Source organism: Pelodiscus sinensis, chromosome 12 (assembly GCF_052426305.1).
Source record: "Pelodiscus sinensis isolate ZL-2025 chromosome 12, ASM5242630v1, whole genome shotgun sequence".
Classification (NCBI taxonomy): Eukaryota; Metazoa; Chordata; order Testudines; family Trionychidae; genus Pelodiscus; species Pelodiscus sinensis.
In genome coordinates, this window is record NC_143063.1 from 14,075,394 (window position 1) to 14,099,504 (window position 24,111).

The 24,111-nt window shown below is 47.7% G+C and overlaps 1 protein-coding gene across 3 annotated transcripts in view; it reads left to right on the forward strand.

The window, feature by feature from the left end:
* The window catches only part of DNAAF1 (dynein axonemal assembly factor 1), a 107,284-nt gene that overhangs the window by 24,566 nt on the left and 58,607 nt on the right, over positions 1–24,111 (forward strand). For all 3 annotated transcript variants that reach the window (XM_075940325.2, XM_075940326.2, XM_006117632.5), the window contains 3 exons: positions 2,246–2,337; positions 18,971–19,192; positions 19,959–20,125. In XM_075940325.2, coding sequence (XP_075796440.2) covers positions 2,246–2,337; positions 18,971–19,192; positions 19,959–20,125 — 481 coding nt within the window. The remainder of the gene's footprint in view (positions 1–2,245; positions 2,338–18,970; positions 19,193–19,958; positions 20,126–24,111) is intronic.

Below are 24,111 nucleotides of genomic sequence, written 5' to 3' on the forward strand. Positions count from 1 at the left end.
TGGCTTCTGGCTCTGGTGGTGTGGCTTTCCTTTCAGTCCCGGCTGGTCCAGCTGTGGAGGACACAAAGAGGGAGAGGCGGTCAGTCATCCATGCAGACACTGTCCCTGAGGCCATGCCCTCCTCTGTGAGCAGCGACCAACAGTCCTCGGGGCTGAGGAGGGGGATGTCCCAAGAGCTAGGCCATGTGTGGCCTGCACAGTGGGCCCTGCCTCACAGGGCCCTGAGCTACCCAGGGGACCATACTGCCCATTTCCCTTGCCTGCTTTTCCGTGGGCCAGGGGTGAGTGGGAAGTGTCTGGCCACAATGGGATTCCCTCGTGGGCATCAGACCCTCCCTGGTATCCGCACACCCTGGCCATCCCTCATATCCGCACATCAGCCTGGCCCTCCCTGGTATCCGCACACACACCTGCAGCTCACAGCGCTGCCCGTGGGAGCAGGTAGTGCCTCGCACATGCAGGCACGCCCATGTGCTGTGCGCTGCACTCCTTGGTGTGTCTGGTGTCATACCTGTGCCCTGGTGGCTAGCCTGCTTCCAGCTCTGGCAGGTGCTGAGAGCCCCTTCTCCCACCCTCCACCCCATGGCAAGACGTGTGTGACCACCTCTGAGCTTGGCAACAGGATCCCACCTGTGCTCAGGGGCTGCCTGTTGTGTCCATGTGCCGCACACGGACCGCAGCACGATGTCTAGCCCAAGCAGCCCGAGTGACACTCGCATCCCACCCCCTGTGTGCCAGCCTCCTCTGCCCTGTGTGTGTGACAAAGACCCCTCCCTGGATCCAACAAGGACTGGGAGATGTTCACAGGCACTGGCTCCAGGAACAGGGTCATGGTCTCCGTCTCCTCCTCCATGAGGAGTAACAGGACTTAGTTCGAATTAATGTTTTACTGCTCTGTGTAGCTGCATGGCAGTGAGTTCGGGCTAGTGAAATTTCAAAATGGCAACTGGACACGAACATGCAAATAAAGCCTGAGATATTTAAATCCCGGGCTTCATTTGCAACTCCGGTTGCCTCATTTGCCTACTTAGCTCGAATTAATGAGCTAGTGTAGACATACCCTTAGATCTCCGTGTTGCAGTGCTTGGAGTGGAGATCCTGCAAGGTGTCCTCCTCCCTCAGCTCAAGGAGGGACAGGATCTTGTCTGTGGACCAGAAGGGTGCCCACCTCTTGGTCCCCCTGGGTGGGTCCTGGGACCCTTTGGGCTGCTCCTTGCGAAGGCCAAGAGGGTTGCGGAGGGGTTGAGGCTGGGCCATGAGTGGCAAGGCCTATGGCAGGGAGAGCCACAGTGAGGTGCTGCTCTCAGGCCGGCTTCCTGCCACAAGGCTTGTCCAGGGTGCCTGCGGCTTTAAGAGGGGCCAGGAGACAGGAACTATAGAGTCCTGATTAATTTTGACCGAGTGTCCACCAGAGCACCTGTGTTATTTCCTGGAAGCCTCTTCTTTCAAAAAAAACCCCCTCCTCCCCAACCACACACGCCTTTTTCCTCAGGAGCTCTTTTGGAAAAGGCTTCTTGTAGAAAGAGGATTACCTATGCCGGAAAAAACTCTCGGATCTTTCGATTTACTTTCGAAATAATGCAATCTGCAGTGTGGACATAACTCAGGTTTTTTCGGAAAAATGGCCATTTTTCTGACAAAACTCTGTAGTATAGACATACCTGAGGCTACGTCTAGACGGTGCAAGAAGCTTTTATCAGAAGAGATTTTCCCCAAAAGCTTCTTACGCAAGAGCAAGTCCACACTGCAAAATCTCATCGAAAAAATGATGGACTTTTATGAAAGAGAGTGTCCAGACTACATGGACGCTGTCTTGAAAATAAGCACTGATTGATATGCCCAGAATGGCCATCAGGGCACCTGTGCTTTTTCCTCTTTCCTCATTTTGCACCAAAAAAAAAACAAAAAAAAAAACCCTCTTCCCTCTCCACACATGCCTTTTTGCGAAAGAACTCTTTCACAAAAAGGCTTCTTCCTCGTAGAAAGAGGAATATCAATTGTGCAAAAACCCCTTTGTTCTTTTGATTTTCTTGTGCAAAAACGTGCTTGAGGTATAGACGCTCCACGAGTGTTTGTTGAAAAACAGCTATTTTTCCACAAAAACTCTGTAGTATAGACATAGCCCAAGTTATGTGTCATTGAAGAAGCAGATTGTTCAGCTATTTAAAATATGGCAGATAAAGCTTTCAGAATGTGTTATAATTAAAGATTTTTAAGTTGTTCATGCTTCCTGTTAATATTTTAGAATGACAAAAAAGCTACTGCGAGACATCTGCAAACAGCAAAAATTATATGTGACCCCATGCTTGAATGACACACTATATTTACATTATAAAGGTAAGACAAAAATTACATTCAGAATTATCGTTATATCTAGCATTATAGCAGGAGATGTGAGTAAAGTTCTTTGAGAGACAGTATCTGAAAACCATTGTATTAGAACTATAATTTAATTTGATGGGAAAATTTAATTAGGGTGGAGCTGATTCAATAGCTATAAGAAAGTGCTTCTGCATCAGTGTTAAGCATGATCCTGGAAGATTTTCCAACTTTTCCATTAAATTCACAAGGAGCTGAGGATATTCATCGTAGTACAGGAAAACACCCTAATGACGAAGTCTAGCACATTCAGTAACAACATTGACTTAATTTTGTGGTACTTCTGTCTCTGCCAATTATGTGTTCTTCATTTAAAGACAACAAATTTAAAACTGATATAAGGAAATACTCTTTTTTAACACACAGTTTAGTCATCTGTGATATTCATTATCAGCTGAAATCAATTAGGTTTATGGCTTTTGCAAAATTTTAAGAGAGTATATATATATATGAAAACAAAAATCCAGCATATAACATAAGAACATAAGAATAGCCATACTGGGTCAGACCAAAGGTCCATCTAGCCCAGTAGCCTGTCTGGCGACATTGGCCAGGTGCCCTGGAGGGAGTGGACCAAAGACAACGATCAAGCGATTTGTCTCCTGCCATCCATCTCCAGCCTCTGACAAACAGAGGCCAGGGACACCATTCCTACACCCTGGGTAATAGCCTTTTATGGACCTAACCTCCATGAATTTATCTAGCTTCTCTTTAAACTCTGTTATAGTTCTAGCCTTCACAACATCCTCCGGCAAGGAGTTCCACAGGTTGACTATGTGCTGTGTGAAGAAGAACTTTCTTTTATTAGTTTTAAACCTGCTACCCATTAATTTCATTTGGTGTCCTCTAGTCCTTAAATTATGGGAACTAATGAATAACTTTTCTTTATTCACCCTCTCCACACCTCTCATGATTTTATATACCTCTATCATATCCCCCCTCAGTCTCCTCTTTTCCAAACTGAAAAGTCCCAGTCACTTTAGCCTCTCCTCACATGGGACCTGTTCCAAACCCCTGATCATTTCAGTTGCCCTTTTCTGAACCTTTTCCAAAGGCCAAAATATCTTTTTTGAGGTGAGGAGACCACATCTGTATACAGTACTCAAGGTGTGGGTGTACCATAGTTTTATACAGGGGCAGTAAGATATTCTGTGTCTTATTTTCGATCCCTTTCTTAATAATTCCTAACATTCTATTTGCCTTTTTGACCACTGCAGCACACTGTGTGGAAGTTTTTCAGAGAACTATCCACGATAATTCCAAGATCTCTTTCCTAATTTGTCGTAGCCAAACTAGCCCCCATCATATTATATGTATAGTTGGGGTTATTTTTTACAACATGCATTACTTTACACTTATCTACATTAAACTTCATTTGCCATTTTGTTGCCCAATCACTCAGTTTTGTGAGATCTTTTTGAAATTCTTCACAGTCTGCTTCTGTCTTGACTATCTTAAACAGTTTAGTATCAGCTGCAAGCTTTACTACCTCACTGCTTGTCCCTTTCTCTAGATCATTTATGAATAAGTTGAATAGGATTGGTCCTAGGACTGACCCTTGGGGGACACCACTAGTTACCCCTCTCCATTCTGAAAATTTACCATTTATTCCTACCCTTTGTTTCCTGTCTTTTAACCAGTTCTCAATCCATGAAAGGACCTTCCCTCTTATCCCATGACAATGTAATTTATACAAGAGCCTTTGGTGAGGAACTTTGTCAAAGGCTTTCTGAAAAACTAAATATATTATATCTACTGAATCCTCCTGGTCCACATGTTTGTTAACCCCGTCAAAGAATTCTAAGGGTATGTCTACACTACAAAGTTAGTTCGAAATAACGGACGTTAGTTCGAACTAACTTTCATAGGCGCTACACTAGCACTCAGTTAGTTCGAATTTAATTCGAACTAACGGAGTGCTTAGTTCGAACTAGGTAATCCTCATTCCACGAGGATTAAGCCTAGTTCGAACTAGCTAGTTCGAATTAAGGGGTGTGTAGCCCCTTAATTTGAACTAGTGGGAGGCTAGCCCTCCCCAGGTTTCCCTGGTGGCCACTCTGGCCAACACCAGGGAAACTCTACTGCCCCTCTCCCGGCCCCGGACCCCTTAAAGGGGCACGGGCTGGCTACGGTGCCCGTGCCAGGTGCAAGCCTGCCAGCACCCAGCCAGAGACCCTGCACCTGGCACGGATCAAGCCACCCACCCGATGTCCCCCAGCCCTCCCTCTCTTCCCAGGACCAGGCTGGTGGCTCCCGGGAGCTTGCCCGGGACCACAAGAGGTGGGCACCCGCCTGGGCTAGTGCGGACATCGTGGACCTCGTCCATGATCTCCGCACTAGGCACAGGAAAGTGGCCGGCTTGGGCAGGATAGCTGCCAGCCTGGCCACCCAGGAGAAGGTGTGCAAGAGAATCAAGGGGGTCCACTGAGACCCCCGACCCTGAGCCCTGAGCTTACAATGGCCGTCCTGGGTCAGACCAAAGGTTCATCTAGCCCAGTAGCCTGTCTGCCGACAGCGGCCAACCCTAGCGACCCTGGAGGGGATGGACCGAAGACAGTGACCAAGCCATTTGTCTCATGCCATCCCTCTCCAGCCTTCCACAAACCTTCCTACTCCCTGGCTAATATCACTCCATGGACCCAACCTCCATGACTTGATCCCACTTCCCTTTAAACTCTGTTCCAGTTCTAGACTTCACAGCCTCCTGTAGCAAGGAGTTCCACAGGTTGACTCTTTGCTTTGTGAAGAACAACTTTCTGTTACTAGTTTGAATCCTGCTACCCATTCCTTTCCTTTGGTGTCCTCTAGTCCTTCTTTATGGGAACTAATGAAGAACTTTTCTATATGCACCGTCTCCACCCAACTCCTGCTTTTAGAGACCTCTATCCTGTCCCCTCTCCATCTCCTCTTTTCTAAGCTGAAAAGTCCCAGTCTCTTTAGCCTCTCTTCATATGGGACCTGTTCCCAACCCCTGATCATTTTAGTTGCCCTCCCCTCTCCCAGCCTCTCTCTTCCCCTCTCCCACCTCCTTTTCCCAGTCTCCCCCAGTTTTGTTCAATAAAGACAGATTCCATTTTGGAAGACACGTTATCTTTATTTTGTACATCAAGAAAAGGGGCTGGGGAAGGGTAAGTGGAAGGAGGTGAGGGAGGAATGGGACACGAGCCCCCGACGGGGAGGACTGGGCTGGCTCTGCGGGCTTCTGGGGGTGGAAGCTCTCCTGCAGCCCCCCAATTGCCCCCTCTCCCCAGATGGCAGCCTGCAGCAAGTGCAGCCGGGCTGATGGCCGAGTGCTGTGATGTGCCCAGTGTGGGCACTCAGGGCACTCCAAGCCAGGACTGCTTTGCAAGCAGGGCACCCCTGAGAACTGTCTGTCCGGGGTGGGGGTCGGGACCCTTTAAGCACAGTTCTCGGCTAGCCTGAGAAAGCATCTCCACGCTCTAAGTCCTCTTCTGATGCCCTGCCGGCACTGCTTCCGGCCATCCTTAACCCCGCTTCAGGGTCCACTTAATGTGGACGCGCTAGTTCAAATTAGCAAAACGCTAATTCGAACTAGTTTTTAGTTCTAGCTGCGTTAGTTCGAATTAGCTTAGTTCGAATTTACTAATTCGAACTAAGTTAGTTCGAATTAGCGCTGTAGTGTAGACATACCCTAACAGATTAGCAAGACACGATTTCCCTTTACAGAAACCATGTTGACTTTTGCCCAACAAATTATGTTCTTCTACGTGCCTAACAATTTTATTCTTAACTATTGTTTCAACTAATTTGCCCGGTACCGACGTTAGACTTACCAGTCTGTAATTGCCGGGATCATCTCTAGAGCCCTTTTTAAATATTGGTGTCACGTTAGCTATCTTCCAGTCAGTAGGTACGGAAGCCAGTTTAAGGGATAGATTACAAACCACAGTTAACAGTTCTGCGATTTCCCATTTGAGTTCTTTTAGAACCCTTGGTTGAATGACATCCGGTCCCAGTGATTTGTTCACATTAAGTTTTTCTATTTGTTCCAAAACTTCCTCTAATGTCACTTCAATCCAGGACAGTTCCTCAGATTCATCTCCCATAAAAGACAGTGCAGGTTTGGGAATCTCCCCAACATCCTCAGCCGTGAAAACTGGTGCAAAGAAATCATTTAGCTTCTCCGCATATAGAATCATAGAGCTGGAAGAGAACTCAGGAGGTCATCAAGTCCAGCCCCTTGCCCAAGGCAGGACCAATCCCAAGTAAATCAACCCAGCCAGGGCTTTGTCAAGCCAAGACTTAAAAACCTCTAGGGATGGAGATTTCACCAGCTCCCTAGGTGACCCACTCCAGTACTTCACCATCCTCCTAGTGAAATAATTTTTCCTAATTTCCAACCTAGAGCTCCCCCACTGTAAGTTGAGACCGTTGCTCATTGTTCTGCCATCTGTCACTACTGTGAACAGCCTTCCTCCATCCTCTTTGGAACCTCCCTTCAGGAAGTTGAAGGCTGCTATCAAATCCCCCCTCATTCTTCTCTTTTGTAGACGAAACAAACCGAAATCCCTCAGTAGGACATGGGCTCCAGCTGCTTGAGTTGGGAAACCTACATTTCTTCTTCGAGTAGTGTCCCTGTGGGTGCTCCACTCCAGGTGAAGGGTCGCCCTGAGCCGCAGATCGGAGCTTTGCAAAGCAGTTTCCCCCCTTTTGAGCCGCGCATGCTCAGAAGGCGTCTCAAGCCCTTCCCGCCCTCTGCAGTGCGCAGCTCAACACCCTCCCTTTCAGTTCCTCTTCAACCGCCCTCGTCAGTGGATGGAGCGAGCAGGAGCTCCCTCTCAGTCTCTCAGACTGTGTTTCCATTAGTTAGGTTACCACAGTTTTTCCCCTGTTATACTTCAAGTTAGTTTCCCTTGTTTTTTCTCTTTAAAATAATAACAACAATTTTTTTATAAGAAGAATGAAACTGACAACAAAATCTCCCCTCGGGGACTGAAACTCGCTTCAGACCGGAGTCCCGGTGAATCGGGGCTCTCTCTCTCTCAGCTCCTCAGCTGGAAAAACATATAAACCACATAAAAAGGAAAGGAAAGGACTATAACAACAGTCACAAATAAATAAAACACTGAGAATAGCAACAGTTTAAAGAAATAAGAATCTCCCGAACTATGTCTGCCTCCTCAGGCTTTAAAAAATGTGAGCAGTGCCGCGAGCCTATGCCGGCTTCTGACGGCCACACAAAATGTATTCAGTGCCTGGGGGAAACCCACTCACCCCACAGCTGCACATTGTGCTTCCCTCACGGCGAGAGCTAGAAAGGATAGAGAGCTCCGCCTGAGGATGATTTTGTTTGAAAAGGCTCTGCAGCCTACAGAGCAGGGGGAACCGCAGCATGAAACCCCCCCGCTGCCAAAAACTACAAGGCAAAGAGCCTCACCATCGCGCTCTCTCCCACCTTCTTCCTCCCCAAAGACCCAGGGAGAGGGGCAAAGAAGTCCGAGAACCCTTGCTAGCAAAGCAGAGGGAAGATCCTCGCGTTTGGCACCGGGACCGGTGCGCGCTGCTTCCGAGCCATCCCGGGAACGCACTAACCACCTGGGGCGGAAAGAAAAGCTGGCGCTGCTTCAAACTGCGGCGGCGCTTCAAGCCCCGGCACTGTGGAAAACTCCGGCGCCGCTTAAAGGGACGGCACCGCTCAAACTCTCGGCACCGCAACAAAAGAAGCCCCATACACAGCCGGCACCGGCTGCAACTGCAAACCAAATTTCTACACCGGCGCCGGCAGCAGACAATGAGATGCACCCTCATGAGTCTGCCACAGAGCACTCTCAGACAGCGTCTGACACTTATACCAGGCAACAGCATTCATGCCTGCCTCCCACTGACTGCTCACCCAGGAGATCCTTTACAAGACATTCCCCTCCCAGATCTATGTATCCAGTGTCCTTGCAAGACGCTCCCTTACCAGATGATGACCGACATACGACATATTCTCCGTGACACACGTTGCCAAGGAGGTCTCGTTCCTACTACCATAGGGCTGGACCACAACAAAGCCCATGGCACCCTTATTGGTCTTGCCCACCCCCACCTTACCCACCCCAATGGGGCCCTGGGATCATTGGGACCCATACAGACGCCGGTCCTCAGCCCACTCCACACCATCTCGAAGGAGTCTGCCTCATCCACAGCCCCTACCTCCTGCAACACACACGGAGGAGGAGGAGGAGGAACGAATTTCGGACAATGAATCCGATATTCAATCAATAAACATCACACACCCAGACGACCTAAGTGCCCAACAGGATGATGCAGTTATACCGTCAGATACAGTAGCGATTGATGACCTCAAACAGTTTCATGAACTATTCAAGCGAGTAGCGACAAGTCAGCATGTCTCCCTACAAGAAGTGCAAAAGAAACAACATCACTTGTTAAAGAACCTGCATCCTACATTGCATAGTAAGATTGCCCTCCCAATTGACGAGGCAATCATGGAAAAATCTGAGGATCTGTGGAAGACACCCGCATCCATCCAACCGACTAATAAAAAGATTGACAGAAAATACTTCGTTCCACCAAAAGACAACGATTTCCTGTTTACACATCCACAAGCAAACTCCTTAGTTGTTGAATCCGCACAGAAAAGAGCGAAGTTACCGCAATACAAGAATGGCAATATGGACAAAGACCATAAAAAGCTAGACTTCTTTGGCAAGAAGATATACTCCTCTTCTACCCTACAACTAAGAATATCAAATTATTCTGCCCTCTTAGCGAATCATGATTTTGATAATTATTCGAAGTTGGTAGAACTGATACCACATCTCCCTGAATCCAAAAGTTCTATCTTGAAAGCAATAGTCCATGAAGGCCATACGATCGCTCGCACTGCTCTCCAAACGGCAATGGATGTCACAGCAGCCAGGACTACAGCAACGGCGGTAGTCATGCGCAGAACTTCCTGGCTACAGTCATCTGGAGTTCCCCGAGAACTTCAGCCCAAAGTAGAAGACTTACCATTCGATAAGCAAAAATTATTTGCAGCTTCTACAGACGAAATGCTACACAACAGTAAGAACTGGAAAACCACACTTCACACATTGGGCATGTACACACCGCCTTTCAAACGCAGACGATACACCCCATATAACACATACAATAGCTACAGATATGGGCAATACAACCGACCACAGAGACCCTATGAAGACACTAGGCCAAGACAACGACCTCAGAGGAGTCCTCCAAGCAACAAATTTGAAGATGTGGTCGAGGGTCTGCAATACCTCCCTCACGATCTAGCAACAATGCAACGTGGCCATCTTTTTACCCACCGTTTACGGCCGTTCCTTCCACAATGGGAATCTATAATATCGGACTGCTGGGTTCTAGACATAAGTTTGAGTAGGCTACACTATCCCATTTACCACTACCCCACCTACCCTTCCCCCTACCCCACCCCTTTTCAGGGACTCCTCTCACGAGACTCTACTAAAACAAGAGGTCGATCGACTCCTTTCAGTCGGAGCCATAGAAAGAGTACCAGTAGAGTTTCACGGGAAAGGATTTTACTCGAACTATTTCTTGATCGAGAAAAAAACGGGGGGCTGGAGGCCCATATTAGACCTCCGCAAACTGAACAGGTTTCTCAGGAAACAACGCTTCAAAATGGTCATACTTACAACAATCATTCCTGCGCTAGATCAAGGGGACTGGTTCGCAGCCCTCGACCTGCAAGATGTGTATTTCCATGTAACTATCCATCCTGCCCACAAACGCTATCTATGCTTTACTCTCAGCCCAGACCATTTCCAATACAATGTTCTCCCCTTCAGTCTCTCGTCAGCTCCAAGAGCATTTTCAAAGGTACTAGCAGTTGTCGCTGCGTACCTCAGACGACAAAATGTCATCATATTCCCCTACCTAGACGACTGCCTTTTAAAGGGCTCGACACAGCACGAAACCGCCTCCATGATAAGTATGACCACATCCCTCCTCAATCGTCTAGGTCTTCTACTCAACAAAAACAAATCAACACTGCACCCAGTTCAAGATATAGAGTTCATTGGTGCACGCCTGGATTCAATCACAGCTCGAGCATACCTACCTTGACAACGTTTCATAACTATACAAAAAATTATAAGCACGATGTTTACAACTCCTACCACTACAGTACTTACTTGTCTCCGACTAATGGGTCACATGGCTTCCACCACCTAAGTAGTCCACCACGCTTGTCTGCAATTTCGATGCTTCCAACTCTGGATAGCAAGTGTGTATATACCGTCACGACACTCCCTCAACAAGACGGTGACTATTCTTTGTCGAATAGTGTCCCTGAGGGTGCTCCACTCGAAGGGTGCTGGGTCCTTCCCGGCACCGCAAAATGGAGAAACTTCCATAGCAGTAGCCCTGCCGGCCCGCACATGCGCTCCTGCTGCCTCGTGCCGTTCGAGCCGTTACAGCTGAGTGCGGTCCAGCTCATCAGTTTCCTTCAACCGCCCGCGGCCGCAGACGGATCTAGGACGTGTTCCCTCTCCGTCTGAGGAGAAAAGGGAGACTTTTCCTCAGAAATCTATTACCACTGACAGTTTATAGTTAGGGTAGTTGTTATTAGTTGTTAATAATTATTACTAGTTAGTTCTCAGGTTCTTGTTTTCCATTCTAGTTTATAGTCCGTTAGTAGCCTTAAAAAAAAAAAGAAGAAGAAAAAGACTGTTTTATTGCTATCTGATAAAATGCCTGGCTTCAATAAATGTTCCCAATGCCAGGAGGCAATGCCCGATTCAGATGGGCACTCACGCTGTGTTAAATGCTTAGGGGACATGTACATCCCATTGAAGTGCACTCACTGCATGAAATTGACAGCTCGCGCTCGGCGCGATAGGGAAATGCAGCTGAGGGTGATTTTATTTAACAAAGCCCTTCAGTCTGATGTGACCACTCCATCACCCGCTGTCTCGGAAGCGCACCTGCCTCGCTCGCCCGCGAAGGAGCTCCACAAACCCACTGGACTACTGCAGCACAGGAGCGTGCCGGACAGACCGTGTACCTCTGGCTCTTTGCCGAGGCACCCGGCAGAGAAGACGGGGAAGGGCCATAGATGGGCCTAGTGACAACATCTGCACAATGTTCTACATAAACAGACAAGGTGGAGCCCGCTCCCGCTCCCTCTGCGTGGAAGCTATCCACCTGTGGAACTCATGCATCTGCAACCATATCACCCTGATAGCATCCTACCTGCCCGGGGTGAACAACACCAGAGCAGATTCTCTCAGCCGCAACTTCACCTCGGATCACGAGTGGGAGTTACACCCGGAGGTCGCAAACTCAATCTTCCACCAATGGGGATGGCTATCTATAGACCTCTTTGCGTCTACCCAGAACGCCAAGTGCCCCCAGTTCTGCTAACGCGCAGGACTTGGCAAACATTCCCTGGGGGATGCCTTTCTAATCAAATGGACAGTCCCCCTACACTATGCCTTCCCCCCCATACCACTAATCCCAAGAATCCTACGCAAGATCTGCAGAGACGGAGCCCTAGTCATCCTGATAGCCCCGTCGTGGCCCCACCAAACTTGGTACCCGTACCTGCACAGGCTAGTGGTTCACCCTCCTTACCTGCTACCACACCGTGTAGACCTGATATCTCAGAGCAATGGCACGATACTACACCCACAGCTCCATACCCTACACCTTCAGGCTTGGCTGCTCTCTGGTTCTCGGAGATAGAAAATCACTGTTCCTAGCAAGTGAAGGACATCCTCCTCCACAGTAGGAGATAGTCCACTTGAAAAACTTACCTGCAAAAATGGACACGATTCTCTCACTGGTGCCAGCGAACCAAAGTAGAACCCCGTGTTGCCCCACTAAATACGATCTTGGACTACATTCTAGACCTTAAAGTATCAGGACTGTCAATCTCTTCTTTAAGAGTCCATCTTTCTGCAATAGCGGCGTTCCATACCTTGATTGATGGCTTCTTCATATTTGTCTATCCTATCACTAAAAGATTCCTTAAAGGGCTCCACTACGTATACCCACCCTATAAGGCACCACCCCCCTTATGGGACCTAAATCTTGTTCTCCACCACCTCACCAGACCTCCTTTCGAGCCTCTGGCTACAGTACTACTCCCCTTTCTCTTTATGAAAGTCTGCTTCTTATTAGCTATCACGTCGGTCAGATGGGTGAGTGAACTCGAGGCATTAATGGCAGAACCCCCCTACACAGTTTTTAGAAGGACAGGGTCATACTTAGACCTCACCCAACATTCCTGCCAAAGGTCTGTACAGAATTCCATGTCAATGAACCGATCGTACTACCTACCTTTTTCCCAAAACCGCATGCTTCACAGAAGGACACCACTCTGCATACTCTGGACATTCGGAGGGCTCTTGCCTTCTTCCTGGAGAGAATGAAACCATTTCGTAAATCTGAAAGGCTTTTTATATCTATCGCTGAGCATTCTAAAGGAACACCTCTGTCATCACAACGAATCTCAAAATGGATCTCGACATGCATAGTCAAGTGTCACACCCTGGGCAATAAGCCACTACAGTGCCCACCACGAGCGCATTCCACTCGAGCCACGGCCACTTCTACAGCCTTTTTGAACAATGTCCCCTTAAGGGATATTTACCGAGCAGCAACGTGGTCTTCAGACCATACCTTTGCCAGACATTATGCACTCCTACCACAACTTAAACATGACTCAGCAGTAGCTACGGCGGTGCTCTCTACCATCACTAAACATTGACTCCGGCTCCCTCCAGCCATATATTGAATACTGCTTTGTAGTCACCTAGGGTATGTCTACACTACCCCGCATGAAGCTGTCCGGCGCCATTTTTTAATGCCGGCTAGTTCGAACCCCGTGCCGCGCGGCTACATGCGGCACAGAGTAGCTAGTTCGGATTAGGCTTCTAATCCGAACTAGCTGTACTAGCCGCACGGGCACGGGGTTCGAACTAGCCGGCATTTAAAAATGGCGCCGGCCGGCTTCATGCAAATGAAGCCCGGGAAATTCAAATCCCGGGCTTCATTTGCAACTGCAGATGACTACATTACCCCCGCTAGTTCGAACTAGCGGGGTAGTGTAGACATACCCCTAGAGTGGAGCACCCACGGGGACACTACTTGAAGAAGAAAAGGGAGTTACTCACCTCGTGCAGTAACGAGTGTTCTTCGAGATGTGTGTCCCCGTGGGTGCTCCACGACCTTCCCTTCCTCCCCTCTGCGCGGAGTCTACATTACTCGGGCGGAGACGAGGAACTGAAAGGGAGGGGGTTGAGCCGTGCGCTGCAGAGTGAGGGAAGGGCTCGAAACGCCTTCTGAGCATGCGCGGCTCAACAGGGGGGCAACTGCTTTGCAAAGCTCCGATCTGCGGCTCAGGGCTACAGAAAAGCCATATTGTTACAGTCCCCTCCTTAATGACGCTTTTAGCAAAGCTGTCATTACTATTTCAGGAGTCCAATACACAGACTAGCTGAGCTTGGTCTTGCCTCCTGGGTATCATTAACAAGGGCCTCATTTGACTTTGTATGCCAGCTTTCTGTATTCTTTGAACAGTTATCTTTACCCAGCAAGCCAAAGAGATCATACTCACTAATAAAGCCAATTGGATTCCAATGATTATCACAATGGAGTGAACCATTATATTTAGCACACCTGTTGCAGCATCTGCAATAGTTTTAAGTACATGAGTAATTTCTGCATTATTATGCTTCACTTCAACTCATATTTGTTCTCCTGTCTGTGCAATATACTGTAAATGTGAATGTAACATAGGATGGATTAACAGTTTTCTTATCATGGTCATATTATTCATACCTAAGGTTACACATGTTACATTGTGATACAGTTGTGGTTTAAACTTCAAATAATTTACAGTCCATACAGGTACATCATATTCAAAATCACAACTCTTAATCTTTGTAATGTTACAAAAACATCTGTTAACTAAATAAGTCATAAATACAATTCCTTATCATCTATTACTACAATTGGACAATGACTTCTCTCACATACAAATCCCTTTCCTGCATATACAACAGCTGATTTTTGTTTAGTGAATATATTAAACATACATCTTGGGGTTCCTTTGTCTTTTTCATAGAAACATTCATGCCTTTTTTGTAAATTTTGATCCTCACACACATATCCCAAATTGCCATGGGGTACACATTGAAACATGTCAATGGTCTTCCATTGTTGGTTTTCTTTATATACCCAAGAATGATGATTAGTGGAATACAGAATCAATTTTTTTGTGAGCTGAATTCCCAAAGGCACTATTGGATAGATATCAATAGTTAGACTACAGTGTACAGTTACTACAAATGCTTTTAAAACCATTTGATCTTTGTTTAGGGTAAAATTTACCAACTTCCACCAGGCCATTAATTGTCTTTCCCCTTCTGTAACATTTTCCCACAACAGTTTTCTTATTTCCAAAGGCAAATTTCCTTGCATACCTTCCCGGATTATTTGAATGACCAATTGCTGAGTTATTTCCTGAGCCTGTGTACAGGCTAATGCTAGGGACTAGCATAGGTCTTCCAACATGGCTACAGAAAAGCCATATTGTTACAGTACTGGTTTTGATAGTTTTGGTGTTATGAGACAGACAATCAGTTAATCTAGCTTTGAATCTTACTCATTTAAATGTACTTTTAACCTCTAAACTATAACCAGCAATATTCATGAAAAACAAATTAGTATATAGCAAGGCAGGATGGCACATTGAATCATAAAGCTAGCTTCCCACTCTTAAAATATTGGGAATATCTCCCAAGCAAAAATGTCTTATTCCTTCTTACATGTTTTTTTCTGGGGGGTGGGAGGGTGGAGGGATAGAAAAAGCCTTTTTTCAGCTACAGGAATCTATGTACTGATGAATAAAGCATGGCCAGAAAAAAAAGCATAAACACATTGTATTCACATATCATCAGTTTTGTTATTTGTGAACAATACCCAAATGTGGACACTTCACTTTCTGCATTCTAGTATTAATAAAGGAAAATAGTTGCTAGAGCTAACATGAATGCAGTCCTTTGTTATCTTTAAAGACTTTTTATGTGGCACAGCTAGCTTTTCCAATAAGAGCTTAAAAGTGGTTATATACATGACATGCTAAGGCCATGTCTACACTATGAAATTAGGTCAAATTGATTAAGGTCACTTGTTAGTACCCAATTTTGTAAAGTCAAAGATGGATGTCCTCACTGTGCACAAGATTTCAATGTACTGCCTCCCCAGTGGGGTGGCTATTGTCACCTTTGACAGCGATGCACTGTGGCTAGTTAGCCCACAGTTCCTGCCATCCCTTTGTATTCTGAATTAGGATTGATGGGACAAAGACAGTGCAGTGGGTGGTTCTAGATACATGTCGCCATTGTCCCATAATACACTCATCTGCTTTTTCTCTCTACACCCCCTATTTGAAAGTGATGGCAAACAGTCTTTTCACATCCTTTTTCCCTTGGTTATGCATGCAGATACTATAGCAGGGCAAGCATGGACCCAGTTCAACTGCAAAGTACTATGGTAATCATTACTAACACCTCGTGCCTTATGCTGCGATATGTTCAGAGCCTAGTCAGGAGCTGCCGAAGTGAGGAAGAATGTAAAGAGGCCACGAACACAGACGTGAATAAAATACTAAAGTGGAGCAATGGGCAGATGCTGGTGACAGTCAATCCTTTTCACACAGTGGAATGCCAGTTCTGGTGCTGTGAGACAAGCATAGACTGGTGGGACTGCATAGTAATGCAGCTGTGGGATGATAGCTGAAAAACTTTTGCAGGCATAAGGTCACTTTCATGGAACTTTGCAAGTTGCATTCCCTCGCCCTAAAGTGCAGCAATACCAGAATGAAAACCACTCTGACAGTTGAAAAGCACATGGCAATAGCCCTGTGAAAGCTTGCAACACCAGACAGCTACTGGTCAGCTGGGAATCAATTCAGAGTAGGAAAATTTACAGTGGGGGCTGCTGTGATCCAAATAGCCAAGACAAACGATACCCTTCTGCTACAAAGGATAGTGTCTCTGGGAAACATGCAGGACATAGTGGAGGGCTTTGCTGCAATAGGATTCCCTAACTATGGTTGGGCGATAGATGGGATGCACATTCCTATCTTGGCACCTGACTGCCTCGCCAGAAAGTTCATAAACTTCAAGGGATACTTCTCAATGGTATTGTGGGCACTGGTGGATCACAAGGGCTATTTCACCGACATCAGTCTGGAATGGTTGGGAAAGATGCATGACACATGCGTCTTTTGGAATTCAGCTTTTTGAAGAGGCAGCCAAGATGGAACCCTCTTTCCAGACTTGAAAGTTACAAGAGCTTCAGAGGGGTAGCTGAGTTAGTCTGTAACAGGAAAAACCTGAAAAACAACAAATAGTCTGGTAGCACTTTAAAGACTAACAAACCATGTAGATGGTATCATGAGCTTTTGTGGGCACAGCCCACTTCTTCAGATGACTGGAGTGTTGGATGGCCAGAACCAAGTGCAACTTTCCTTTCCCACGGGAGCCTGTAGGGGAAAGGGGGGCCAGGTGTGGTGGCAGGCCAGGGAATGATGCAATCACTGAGGAAGGGGAAGCCAGGCATAGTGGCAGGACAGTGGCTTGCATGGTCACCGAGGAACCTGTGCAGGGGAGAAGGGCTGGGCATGACAGCAGGGCAGGGACTCAAACCATGCTTTGTTGGGGATGAGCAAATGTTGGTATACTGCCTTAACAGCATCAGTTACATAGCTTCCCCTGCTTCATCCAGGTTTCCACGTGTGATATCAGACTTCTCAGATCACACAGAATGATAAGGAGCTGACTGACTGTGGCCAGAACCCTGGATCTTATGCTGCAATACTTTTTTTGCTGCAATGATGCCAGAACACTTACTGCTGGCTAGGTGTGAAAGGTGTTCAATTGTGCAAGGCAGAATAAGGCAGCCCTCTAGAAAAATCTTGTGAGAAGTATGAAGGAATACCTCTATGAGAGCTTTATGGAGATGTAAAGGGACGATTCCCACTCCAGCTCCAGACATGTTAAGAAGATGTTCCATGGAACCCCTGCAGTCTGGGTTGCCTTAAGCCATTTGTAGCATGACTGAAAATGTGAACTCATCAGAAGTGCTCTCCCCTCCATCATGGCCCGGCAGCAATATGTTCTGGAAGGAGGAGGGGATTATCTCCAAAGTTATAAAAAGTTCCTGTCTGTCAGTGAGATTGGATGCTCCACTTGCCTGCTGACCATTCTCCTACTCCTCCTCTTCCTCATCTAGAAAGTTCTCCATGCTGTTGCCCAAGGCTGCCTGAAGAATCTCTTGGGAGAAATCCACAGACAGTTTTGTGACACTGTTTCGGCCCCCACCTAGAATCCTATGCAGCTGCTTATAGAATCCGCATGTTTGCAGTACTGACCCATTTGCCTCCTTTGTCTTCTGGTATGCCTGCCTGTTCTCCTTTATTTTCATGTGGCACTGGTGGACATTACTGGCATATCCTTTCTCCACCATGCCCTGTGCAATCCTGGTATAGAGATTGTTTGTTTTGCTGCTTCATAGTTCTGCCTGCACAGATTCCTCTCCCCACACAGTAATCAGGTCCAGTATCTACTGCACACTCCATGCTAGCGCTTGTTTATGACCCTGCAAAAGTGACAAGGAGTCCTGTCATTCGAACTTGCAAATGAAGCCAGGTGCAGGTAGTTTGAACTACGGGGCATTTAAAAATGGCAGCGCCCGGGAACATGCAAATGAAGCCCGGGATATTTAAATCCCGGGCTTCATTTGCAAGTTCGAATGCCTACATTAGCCACCCTAGTTCGAACTAGGGTGGCAGTGTAGACATACCCTATGGGCTCGTCTACACTGGCCCCTTTTCCGTAAGGGGCATGTTAATTTCACCTATCGTAGTAGGGAAATCCGCGGGGGATTTAAATACCCCCCGCGGCATTTAAATAAAAATGTCCGCCGCTTTTTTCCGGCTTTTAAAAAAGCCGGAAAAGAGCGTCTACACTGGCCCCGATCCTCCGGAAAAAGCGCCCTTCAAAGTAGGAATAAGAGCCTCCGGAAAAGGGCGCTTTTTCCGGAGGATCGGGGCCAGTGTAGACGCTCTTTTCCGGCTTTTTTAAAAGCCGGAAAAAAGCGGCGGACATTTTTATTTAAATGCCGCGGGGGATATTTAAATCCCCCGCGGACTTCCCTACTACGATAGGTGAAATTAACATGCCCCTTCCAGAAAAGGGGCCAGTGTAGACGTAGCCTTTGTGTGCAGAACACAGTTGTCAATATTGCATGTGTTTGTGATTATAACATTGAATATCTGCTTAGTGAAGTATATAATATGGACAAAATTCCTCACTTGTGACTATGTTTGTGTTCACTGAATTCATTCTTCATGTGTTTCTAGAGAGTCTCCAGACCTAAAAATAAAATAAAATAAAATAAAAAATCCTCAGGGGTCCCTAAAATAATCCCTCAGAAAATGCCTCTCTCCCTGCTGATTTTGAAACTGTGGCAAAAGATACATCTTAATTGTCATGCATCTTAGTCTATATCAGTATCATTGCTTAATTTTTTTCTATACTCATTTGCAGCCAAACTAAACTGTTTTCTGCAGGATTTGACCGCCTTGAGAATCTTGAAGAATATACAGGATTAAAGTGTCTATGGCTTGAATGCAATGGTTTAACAAAAATTGAAAACCTGGAGGCTCAGACAGACTTGCGCTGCCTATATTTGCAACTCAATTTAATTAATAAAATTGAAAACTTGGAACCCCTGGAAAAGTTGGATTCTCTCAACCTCAGTAACAATTATATTAGGACCATTGAAAATCTCTGTAAGTATTGATTGTATAGTATGTTTCATTTATGTATTATTCATTTTCCATGCAACTAATTAAGAGTGATCATATTTTTCAGGCTCTTTTTTAATCAAGTTAAAATATTGCAAAAAGTGCAGAATCAATTTAAGCAAGTCTTTTAGATGGAAAGTAAAACTTGTGTCATTAAAAATTTATATTTTGGGGAGGAGGGCTAATTGATCAAAAGAACAAAAGTTCACAGTTACTTACAGTGATGACTTAAACACTTTATGTTAAGTTATTCCTTATACGGGATGGGAATACCCACTGAATCCTTTATTTTCATTCCTCTTCATAACTTTTTCATTTGTTGTACTTTTATGTAGTACTTTTCATTTTTTTAAGTCAAATGTGCTGTACTAGCCACATCTTTTCTGACTACAGAGGGATTTATACCATGTTGAGATACTTGACATGATAAAGAGAGATTCCTCTGCACTACCACTTGTCTGTTGTAGGTGTAACTTGACTCATACGTTTGTGTAATTGACAGTTTAAAAGATAAATATGCATTTAAAATAAACTTAGGCATTCTAAAATAAACTAAGGCATCTTTGTGATAAAGAAACAGAAATGGTGGGGGGGAGCTTTGAAAAATACATTTATTGTGCACAGTGTATATAAAAAATGAAAAATAGTCATGATATTTAAAGCTGCAGTATTCTACTCTGTTGAGAAAATTCTACTTGCACAGAAGTCTGTGAATTAATTTTCTTTTCATTCTATTGTTATTGTCCAACAGCTTGTCTAAGAGTTCTGCACACTCTGCAGATTGCTCACAATAAATTACAAACTGTGGAAGACATACAGCACTTGCAGGAATGCCCAACCATCTGTATCCTTGACCTTTCCCACAACAAGTTAGATGATCCAAGTATTCTAAATGTCCTGGAGACCATGCCTGATCTGGTGAGCAAAATATAAGCAAGCATTTTGTATATGTTCACCTCCATAAGTTTGAAACAACAGCCTCATTAATTTGTCTTATATGGGAGAGCCCACTGCACAATAATAATATAAACTTCATCTGCATTAAAAGAAGGTGTTTTATTTCTAATGCATATGATTAGGAATGCTGGGCAAATAATGGAATTTTTGGTTCACTGAAAAAGTAAAATATTGTTTTGGGTTGAACAAAATGTTTTTCCCCAACATACCATTTAGACATCAGGTTTAATTTGGTTTTATTTTTAAAGTTAAACCTAGAAAAAATTCAAAACTTTTTTGCAAATATTTTTCCCCTCTGATACTGTACACTGGATTCATCCTGAATTTGTAAACAGCATTGTCTACACTGCAGGGTGTTTGCACAAGAAACCTTTTGCAGAAGAGTTCTTGTGCAAAAACTTCTTGTGCAAAAGTGCGTCCACACCTCAAAAGCGCATCCCTTTTGCGATGTGCTTTTGTACAAGAAAGCATCCACACTGTTGGACACTCTCCTGCATATGAAGTCCCTCAGAACCCGTTCTAGCTGGGATCAAGGTCATCAGTTGCTCTCGAGTGCTGTTGCCAGAGCCCTCCAGAGACGCACGTTTAAAGGGATCCCCCTGGACAGCTGCTTCTCTGTTTCTGCTGCCCGCTTGCTAGCCTCTTTGGCAAAGCAAAGCTTCAGCAGTGCCTGCTGTGTGTGCCCTTTGCCTTTTTGGGAATGGCACAGCTTTTTCCTCCTCTGCCCGGCGTGCTATGGAGCCAGAGCTGCCCCTGGGTATGCAACGGACCCCACAGGGCCATGCTGCACTCCCTGCAGCACCTGCTTCAAGCAACATTCCTGTAATCAGCCTCTGTCTGTCTGCGGGTGCTCCACTCTGGCTGCCAAAGCCCACCATTCCCTAAAGATTTTGGAGACTGGAGACCAGCTCGGACTGGTGGAACCGGCTTGTCCTGGAGTGGTGGGATGACCAGCAATGGATCCAGAACTTCTGGATGCGGAAGGCTCCTTCCAGGAGCTCTGTGCCTGGCTCTCTCCTGCCCTCCAATGATGTGACATCCACCTGTGGCCTGCCGTCCCACTCCAGAAGTGGGTTGCCATCGCACTATGGAAGCTGGCCACCCCAGACAGCTACTGCTCGGTGGCTAACCAGTTTGGCGTGGGGAAGTCGACCATCAGGGCCATCCTGATGCAGGTAAGGAGATCATGGGCTGCAGCATCTAAATGGGGCGGGGGGGGGAGAGTGTTGCATAATGGGGACCCTCAGAATAGGGGGGCTGGTGACTGTACAGGGTGGACTGGGAGTTGGGGGAAAGGCCTGGTCTGGGGTGGGGGGGGCACAGGTTCATTTGGGGAGGGCTCCTGGGGGGGGGGGCATCCACGTCCCACTGGGAGCACACAACCCTTCTCTCATTCTGTTTTGTGTGCTTCTTTCCTTCTGCAGGTCGTCCAGGACATCAACTCCCTGCTGCGGCGCAAAGTCATCCGGCTCCACAACCTGGATGCAACCATGGATAGCTTTGCTGTCCTGGGATTCCCCAGCTGCACGGGAGCAATCAACAGCACGCACATCCCCATCTAGGCTCCGGAACATTGAGTGGCCCAGTTTGTGAACCGAAAGAGCTACTTCTCTGTAGTCCTGCAGGCCCTGGTGGACCACTGGGGCCACTTCACAAACATTAACGTGGGGTGGCTGGGCAGGGCTCACGATGCCCAAGTTTTTCGGAACTCCAGCCTGTGTGTCCAGCTGGAGACAGGCACCTTTTTTCCCCCACCGTGAGTTTCCGGTGGGCAACCAGACTATGTCAGTGTGCATAGTGGGGGACACGGCATACCCCTCATGCCCTGGCTAATGCACCCCTACACCAGCCAGCTGGATCGCACCATGGACATTTTCAATGCCGTCCTGAACAGTCCCTGTTGCAGGTGGAGTGTGCCTTCGGGCATCTGAAAGGATGCTTCCGCTGCCTCCTCACCCACCTGGACATTGGGGAGCAGAATATCCCCAAGATGGTGGCCTGCTGTGTGCTCTACAACCTGGTGTAGTGCAAGGAGGAGGCCTTCCTCCGAGGGAGGGGGGCAGAGGCCACCTGCGAGGGCCGTGGCTTTGTGCAGCCCCGGACAGCTGCAACCCACCAGGCCCATCAAGCCAGGGTGCGCATACAGGAAGCATCCAGGGAGAGGTTCTCTCAGGAACCACAGTAACTCCCCTAGGGCCTCCTCAACTGGGGCTTTGGCATTTCTTCTCTCTCCCTTCCACGTCTCACCTCCTCCCCTTGGCCCTACCCTGACATCCCAATAAACACACCTGCTTGGTTTTAAAACAAAACGACTCTTTTTTTTAATTAAACATAAATGAGGGTGGACAGGGGGAGTGGGCTGTCTGAACCGGGAGGAGAGATCAGAACTGGGAAGGGAAATCAGGACTGGGAGGGGGATCAGGACTGGGAGGAGTCATGGGGCGGCTTGCTGAGCCCCCTCAGGTGCAGGGACCTTGTTGGGGTTGGGGATGTCTGGGGACCTGATAGGCATGGACGGGAGAGGCGGCTGGAGCAGGGTCAGGGTCGGGGGGGAGGGGCAGGAGGAAGGGCCATAGGCATGACTGGGGGAGGAGGCATGGCCATGGGGAAGGAAGGGAGCAGAGGCATGCATGAGGAGGGAGGAGAGGCATGGCAGGGTGAGCAGACAGGTGGGCCATGAATATAGGAGGGTGGGCAGAGGGTGGAAGGGAGGAGCAGCAGGTGGCTGTTCCCCCATGCAGGACAAGATACCGCACAAAGTGTCACAGCGCACCATGAGGTCACTCCAGGCCTGCTGCCGCCACTCAAGATCAGTGTTCAGCCTGCGTGACAGGGTGGTGTGGATGTCATGCATGACACTGATGTGTTGGCATGAGCTCCTCGCCAGGCCTGGCTCGTCTGCGGGTCCCCCAGACTGTGATAGGTGTCTGCAGTGGCGTGGCATGGCCCTCTGTCCCAGTTGGTCCCGCTGTGGAGAAGACACAAGAAGGAGGGACGGTCAGTCCTCCCTGCACACACATTCCCTTGGCTATGCCCTCCTGAGTGAGCAGAGACTGCACCAGTCCATGGCCCACAGGAAGGGATGTCCTGGCTGCAAGGCCATGTGTGGCCTGCACAACACGCCCTGTGTCACAGGGGCCTCAAGGTGGCCACAGGACCGTGCTGCCCTCCTCCCCCCCCCCACCTGCACACACACCGTGGCCAGGCAGGTAAGGGAAGTGTGTGGCCAGACTGCGATGCCCTGATGGGCAGCACAGGAGCCATGTGTAGCCTGGCCCTCCCTGTGCAGGCTTGCCTGTGTGCTGTGTGCAGCACTCCAGGGCGTATGTGGAGTCATGCCTGTGCCCTTGCGGCCACACTGCTTGTAGCTGGGTGCACCTCCCTCCCCCCTGGAGGCAGGACTTGTGTGACAGTCATGAGACTGGCAGCAGGCTCCCAGGCATGTTGAGGGGCTGGCTTCCGTGGCTACATGCTGCACCGTCCCACTGCACATTGTTGCATATGCACAGACTGCAGCAGCATGTGCTGGCCACCAGCCCACATAACACTGCCCCCCATCCCCTGTGCATCCACCTCCCACACCCTGTGTGTGTGCACACCAATGTACCTAAAGATCCCTCCCAGGCCTCTGAGGAGGCCTGGAAGATGTCCAGGCTGGCAGGGTCTTGCTCCAGGGACAGGGTGACGGTCTCACTGTCCTGATCCTCCTCCTCCGTCGGGGGCTGGACCTGCCCCTCCATCTTCTGCGCCTTGAGGACAGGCTCCATGTGCTGGAGTACAGACTGCTCCAGCCCGGAGTCCACAATGATGGAGGGGGAAGAGGGTTCCCCCCACCCAAGATGTGGTGGAGCTCCCTATCGTAGGGGCAGGTGTGTGGTTCTGCCCCTGAGCACCCCCTCCGCCCTGTCGCCCTGACATATCCCTGACAGAGCTCCTTCACCTTGGTC